This window comes from Rhinoraja longicauda, chromosome 39 (genome assembly GCF_053455715.1).
Source record: "Rhinoraja longicauda isolate Sanriku21f chromosome 39, sRhiLon1.1, whole genome shotgun sequence".
Classification (NCBI taxonomy): Eukaryota; Metazoa; Chordata; class Chondrichthyes; order Rajiformes; family Arhynchobatidae; genus Rhinoraja; species Rhinoraja longicauda.
Window position 1 is genome coordinate 3,244,481 of NC_135991.1, and position 7,453 is coordinate 3,251,933.

Sequence of the window (7,453 nt, forward strand, 5' to 3'; positions counted from 1 at the left end):
CCCGGAACAGGGATTGTTCGAAGTATGCGAGTGCCCATAGCTACGCCTATGGTTTGGAGGAAGTGGGAGGAGTCAAATGAGAAGTTGTTGAGGGTAAGATCCAGCTCTGCTAGGCGGGGGAGAGTGTTGGTAGACGAGGATTAGCTGGTTCTACGGTCGAGGAAGAAACGGAGGGCTTCGAGACCGTCCTTGTGGGGGATGGAAGTGTTGAGTGACTGGACATCCATTGTAAAGATGAGGGAGTGTTCCCCTTGCTTCTAAAAATTTTTTTTTTTAAACCGGAGCTAGTATTAATTTTGTCACAAGCTACGGAAGTCCTTAAATTTTTTGCCACCATAGGATGGCTTTCACTATCTGCACTAATTGTAGTTGTAGTTTTAGATGCTTCTTTTCTTTTCCTGCACTCTTTTAACTCTCTACGTTCTTATCTTACTTCTATTTTTTTCACTATGTTATTATTATGTATTTATATCATTTTGGGAGATACTTTCGGATGATACTCCTAATATCACAAAAGACCACCCACCCTCCACTCAAGAAGAATGCTATGGTTCGTGTGACAAACCATTTACTTTATCACAGACCATTTAATCTTTAAGATGCAATATACTACTACGAAATCTGGGGGTAAAGGTATTACATTTTGTAGCTGGAATGTCAAGGGCATTAATGAACCAATCAAAAGAGGTAAAGTACTTTCACATCTAAAATCAATTAATGCTGATATAATGTTTCTTCAGGAAACCCATCTCAAAAACGTGGCACATAATAGACTGAAAGGCAAATGGATTGACAAATTATTTCATTTATCATTCTCCTTTAAATCAAGAGGGGTAGCCATTTTAATCTGTAAGGGTATACCATTCAAACATACCTCTTCTATTGTCGATACTGAAGGTAGATATGTCATATTAGTGGGTGAACTGTATTCTACAAAACTGATATTGGTGAATATCTATGCACCAAACTTTGACAACCCTCTATTTTTAAGAGAATATTTAATACTATTCCAGAATTTGGACAATACAATTTGATAATTGGAGGAGATTTAAATTGTACATTAGATCCTTATTTGGATAGATCGTCAACTCAAAGGAAAATAAAATCAAAGTCATGTGAATTATTAAATTCATATATAAACAGTGCAAATATAAAAGACGTTTGGAGAATTGAAAACCCCTCAGGCCGTGAGTATTCTTTTTATTCACCAGTGTATAAAACATATTCAAGAATTGACTACTTCTTAGTGGACTCCAAACTCATTCCTTATACGTATAATTTAAAATATCATAGCATTATTATATCCGATCATTCCCCTCTAACATTTAGGGTAAAACTACAAGGAGTAACGGAGAAACAGACTAATTGGAGATTCAACCCACAAATCTTAAACGAAACAGCATGTTACGATTATCTCAACTTGCAGATTAAAACCTTTTTTCAGACAAATGAAACATCTGCCTCCCTGCTTTGGGAAACATTCAAAGCGTTTGTGAGAGGATGTATTATTGCCTTTCAGGCATCCCAAAACAAGAAGAACCGAGCTGAACAACATGAGCTAGAAAGACGGATAAAACAGCTAGACACAACAAACGCGATCGCTCCTTCTATTATAATACATAATAAAATTGCTGCTCTTAAATATAGGTTAAATCATATACTTTCAGCTCAAATCTTAAGGCTTTTTCAGCATACTAAACAAATATATTTTGAATTTGGAGATAAGCCACAGAAATTGCTAGCTCGACAACTCCGTAAATTAGAAGACGAATCCACAATTCATAAAATCAGATCAGACAACGGAGACTTGCTTAAATTACCCAAGGGCATTAACGAGAGATTTTTGCAATTTTATCAGACATTATACTCATCAAACATAATAGACAGCCCTGCGAATATGCAAAACTTTCTGCAGAAATGTAACTCTGGTTTAAATGACAATGAGAGAAATTGACTGGGCGCAGAAATAACTACGAATGGCATTGAAGAGGTCATTAAGTCCTTGAAAATGGGAAGACCCCTGGTCCTGATGGCTTAAATAATGAATTTTATAAAAAAATTAGTGACTTGATCTCCCCACGCTTACAAACTGTATATAGTTACGCCTTTAAACAACAGATATTACCACAAACTTTGACTGAATCAACAATAATACTTATCCCTAAAAAAGATAAGGATTCTGAAGACCCTGGTTCGTATAGAGCCATAGCTCTTTTAAATACTGATCAGAAGATATTAGCTAAAGTTTTAGCCCATAGATTAAATTTAGTTATTGATAAATTAATACACCCTGACTAATCAGGCTTTATATCTAAACGATATTCTTTCTATAACCTAAGACGTTTGTTCAATATAATATACTCAAATAGAATATTAAACGAAGACTTAGCAATCATTTCGCTAGACGCTGAAAAAGCATTTGATCAAGTGGAATGGCCCTATCTTTTCTCCGTGATGGAAAAATTCCAACTCGGTGAAAACTTTTGCTCATGGGTGAAACTTTTATATAAAACTTCAACAGCTAGAATATTGACAAACCAAATGTTGTCACCAAAATTTCACTTATCCAGCGGTTGTAGACAAGGATGTCCACTATCTCCGCTTTTATTTGCCCTCGTTATAGAACCACTCGCCGAGAGTATCAGATCACACCCAGACATTCACGGCTATAACACTAAACATACAATTAACAAAATTTCCTTATATGCGGATGATGTACTATTATACATCACAAACCCTGAAATTAGCATTCCGAATTTACTACATCTCATAACTCAATTTGGCTCATTCTCCGGATATAGAATTAATTGGCACAAAAGCGAAATCATGCCAATTACGGAACAAAATCCGGCTATACTTCAACAATTCCCTTTTAAAATTGCCTATGAAAGTTCAAATACCTTGGAATCTACGCGACTAGGAAATATACTTCTTTATTTAAATCAAATTTCCCTTCATTAGTTACTAAATTACATAGAAATATCCAATTTTGGAAAACACTCCCCATTTCACTAGCTGGTCGAATTAATGCTATAAAGATGAACTTCCTCCCACAGCTACTATACTTATTTCAAGCAATTCCGATACAACTTCCGACTGATTCCGCGAGGATCTGATCGTTGAGGGTCGGTGCTAAGGCAACTGTTGAAACGTCCGATGATCCGCGGTTCCGACGGCCGAGATGCGGACGGTTGCTGGCGCCGTTTGAACAACGGGTCGCGGCAAACCCATTGTTGCGTCACTTGCGCTGAGAACCAATCGGCATTCTCTTTGCCTTTGTCTACACATTCCACGCCAACGGTTGGATCGCTAGTGGCCAATCACAGCGCGGCCCGGCTGAATGGAACGTTCCATCGGGCGGGGTATAAAAGGGCGCGTTCGGCGAATGCGACACATTGTCTGGAGCTGCGAGACCAGAAGGAAGATCATGGTGGGTGCTCCCGGGGCTGTGTGGGGCGTCGGCTCAAAGGGATCGTGGTACGGCGAACGGGTAATGTTAGCAAACGAAATCGTTGTCCCTGGTGTTCACCTGGCATCGAGGGTAGTGTTGGTGGTGGTGGTGGAGGAATCCGCGGCGCTTTCCTGTCTCAGGGGGAGAGGTAAGCCAGATGGAGAAAGAGGTAGGCGACAGTACGAAGAGGAAGAAAACGGGTAGGAGTGACTAATACTCGTCAGCGATTGGTGAAACACACGCGACTGGTTGCGACGAACACGATCAAGGCGCAAAGGGGTCTTTGTTGTAGAATTTAGACTTTGGAGATACAGTGTGGAAACACGAGTCCGCGCCGACCAGCGAACACCCCGTGCCTAAGCACTGTTCTAAAAAAATAGGGACAAACCGGAGATCACCCCGTGACCAAGCACTGTTATAAAATACTAGGAGAAAACCCATCCGGTTCACAGGGAGAATGTTCAGGTCTCTGGCGCTGTGAGGCAGCAACTGTACTGCTGCGCCACTGTGCTCGTCAATCAATGGGAGAGTTGTGGGTGGATGATCGTTATGCTCCTCTTCACCTTCCACGGAAAACGTTGCGTGGACAATGCGGATTCTGGGCAGGTAGTTCGAAATTCTCCACCCTCCAAGCTGCGCGGTCCCGGGAGAAGGGGAATGCGCTCCGGCCCCCGCGGTGCACGCCGGCCTTCGACTATCCCAATTAACCGGGCTTCTACTCTCGCCACCTCCCCCCACTCTCTACAGCGTGAGTGTATCTCAATTCACATCGGCCAGGCCGGAGTGCAAGTCGGCAATGCTTGCTGGGAGCTGTATTGCCTGGAGCACGGGATCCAGCCGGATGGACAGATGCCAAGCGACAAGACCATTGGAGGCGGAGACGACTCCTTCAACACCTTCTTCAGCGAGACGGGGGCGGGCAAGCATGTCCCACGGGCCGTGTTCATCGACCTGGAGCCCACGGTGATCGGTAAGATGGGAGATGGGTGAGTGGTGGTATGTTCGGCGGTGGCTCAATCCCTCCTCGTGATCAGACGCACGGAACGTGAGCGGCGCTGATTAATTCTCGTTCTCTGCTCCCCTCCGACCGCAGATGAGGTACGGACCGGCACCTACCGGCAGCTCTTCCACCCCGAGCAGCTCATCACCGGCAAGGAGGACGCGGCCAATAACTACGCCCGGGGCCACTGCTCCATCGGCAAGGAGATCGTGGATCTGGTTCTAGATCGCATCAGGAAGCTGGTAGGCTGTGGAACTGCTCACAACACAAGGTCATCCGGTCATAAAGAAAAGGAATAGAATTAGGCCATTCGGCCCATCAAGTCTACCCCTCTATTTAATCATGACTGATCTATCTCTCCCCCTAACCCCATTCTCCTGCCTTCTCCCCATAACCTTTGACTCATCTACTAATCAGGAATCCATCCATGTCCGCCTTAAAAATATCCACTGACTTGGCCTCCACACCCTTCAGTGGCAACGAATTCCACAGATTCACCAACCTCTGACTATACAAATTTCGCCTTATCCCCTTTCTGTAAGAACGCCCTATTATTTTGGTGCTATGACATCTGGTCCTAGACTCACCCACTAGTGGAAACATCCTTTCCACCTCCACTCTATCCAAGCCTTTCACTATTCAGTATGTTTCCAGGAGGTCCCCCTTCATTCTTCTAAACTCCAGCGTGTACAGGCACAGTGCGCACAACAGCTCATCATAGTTTAACCTATTAATTCCTGTGATCGTTCTTCGAAACCTCCTCTCGACCCACTCAAGAGCCAGCACATTCTTCCTCAGATATGGTGCGCGAAATTGCTCATAATATTCGAAATGCGGCCTAACCAGCGCACTATAGAGCCTCAACATTACATCCCTGTTTTTAATTCAAGCCCTCTGGAAATCAATGACGGTTGAAATAGCAACCTTCTCCATTCGATCTCGCGCTCCCGGGGCGCCCGCCCATCGTCTCTTCCAACCTTAACATTGCCCCCTCTTACTGTGCTCACAGGCCGACCAGTGCACGGGATTGCAGGGATTCCTCATCTTCCACAGTTTCGGCGGTGGCACCGGCTCGGGCTTCACCTCCCTCCTCATGGAGAGACTCTCCGTGGACTACGGCAAGAAATCCAAGCTGGAGCTTTCCATCTACCCGGCGCCGCAGATCTCCACTGCCGTGGTCGAGCCCTACAACGCGGTGCTGGTCACCCACTGCACCCTGGAGCACTCCGACTGCTCCTTCATGCTGGACAACGAGGCCATTTACGACGTGTGCCGGCGGAACCTGGACATTGAGCGGCCCACTTACACCAACCTCAACCGCCTGATGGGCCAGGTAGTGTCGTCCATCACCGCCTCGCTGCGCTTCGACGGAGCCCTCAACGTGGACCTGCTCGAGATCCAGACCAACCTGGTCCCCTACCCGCGCATCCACTTCCCGCTGGTGACCTACGCGCCCCTGATCTCGGCCGAGAAAGCTTACCACGAGCAACTTTCCGTGTCAGAGATCACCAACTCCTGCTTCGAGCCGGCCAACCAGATGCTCAAGTGCGACCCCCGCCAGGGCAAGTACATGGCGTGCTGCATGATGTATCGCGGGGACGTGGTGCCCAAGGACGTCAACGCCGCCATCGCCACCATCAAGACCAAGCGCTCCATCCAGTTCGTGGACTGGTGTCCGACCGGGTTTAAGGTAGGTGGGCATTATTGACCGGTACACGTTAAAGCAACCTGATCTCCCACTCGGCTGTGAAGTCTGCTGCAGACGGTTCTCGACTGTCGAGACCAGGAGAGGTTATTCCCAAACCGAGACCCGGGTTCTGAACATCCAGCCGTCACCTGGAACCATTGAAGTTTCTCGGAGACTCCTGTCCAATGATAAACACAAAAACCTGGAGTAATTCAGCGGGACAGGCAGCTTCTCAGGAGAGGAAGGGGTGGCCTATCGGTTCCAGACCCGAAGAAATGTGTGACGTTTCGTGTCGAGACCAGAGATACCGCCTGACCCGCTGAGTTGCTGCACCTTTTTGTGTCTATCTTCGTAATAAACCAGCATCTGCAGTTCCTTCCCACACACTGCTGTCCATTTTGTGGCTCTGACTTCTAGGTAACCAACCTGGCTTTTCTTCAGTCAAAGGCACAAATGTCCTTTTCAATTTCAACTTTCGGAACATTCGGCCCGTCGGGACTATGCTGACCATCCAACTCATTCCATCTCACATGTTCTTGCAACCTTTGTTCAATCTTTGCAGCATCCCCCCATGCAAGCTGCCAATGAACAAGCAGCCATGTTTATGCAAATTTGCGATTGATGTGGCCGAGCGTGGGCGCTTGGGATTGAACCCGCGTGTCCGGCGGCCTGGAGCAGCGGCTTTCCTCACTGGGACACTCTGCCTCCACCTGTTGGCGGCCGGTGCATCCGTTCATGACGATGAATCTTTCGACGTGTCTGCAATCGAACTAAGCGCTGTTTCCCTCTCTCCCGCAGGTGGGCATCAACTACCAGCCCCCGACGGTGGTGCCGGGAGGCGACCTGGCCAAGGTGCAACGCGCCGTCTGCATGCTGAGCAACACCACCGCCGTCTCCATGGCCTGGACCCGCATGAACCTCAAGTTCGACAAGATGTACGCCAAGCGGGCCTTTGTCCACTGGTACGTGGGAGAGGGGCTGGAGGAAGGGGAGTTCCAGGACGCGCGAGAGGACATGGCGTCGCTGGAGAAGGACTACGAGGAAGTGGGCATCGATTCGGCGGATCTGGACAAGAAGGGGGAAGAGGAAGAGTGAAATTATTTTTATATCCAGAAAGATGCCTTTATTTTTTATGAATACAGATGTAAATCTAATTTATGAAATAAAATCTACTTGAAATTTCATTTAGATTTACGTCCTTATTAAAGGCAGAATAGTTTCATGACAATAGATTAACATAGCCCGGAAATAAACCCTTCGGTCCAACACTTCCATGCCGACTACACGTAACCGGAATTAAAAAAAAAAATGTTAT

General features: G+C 46.4%; 1 protein-coding gene across 1 annotated transcript; it reads left to right on the top strand.

The window, feature by feature from the left end:
• Positions 1-4,195: 4,195 nt before the first annotated feature.
• LOC144611129 (tubulin alpha-1 chain-like) lies at positions 4,196-7,233 on the top strand. The gene is made up of 4 exons (XM_078430193.1): positions 4,196-4,421; positions 4,545-4,693; positions 5,461-6,141; positions 6,937-7,233. The coding sequence occupies exons 1-4, from the start codon at positions 4,301-4,303 to the stop codon at positions 7,231-7,233; spliced, it is 1,248 nt and encodes a 415-aa protein (XP_078286319.1). The 5' UTR covers positions 4,196-4,300.
• Positions 7,234-7,453: the final 220 nt, after the last annotated feature.

Coding starts and splice junctions, on each gene's coding strand:
- LOC144611129 (XM_078430193.1), top strand. CDS start 4,301: ATGCCAAGCGACAAGACCATTGGAGGCGGAGACGACTCCTTCAACACC. Junction 4,422..4,544: donor CCTGGAGCCCACGGTGATCG/GTAAGATGGGAG, acceptor CTCCGACCGCAG/ATGAGGTACGGACCGGCACC. Junction 6,142..6,936: donor GGTGTCCGACCGGGTTTAAG/GTAGGTGGGCAT, acceptor TCTCTCCCGCAG/GTGGGCATCAACTACCAGCC.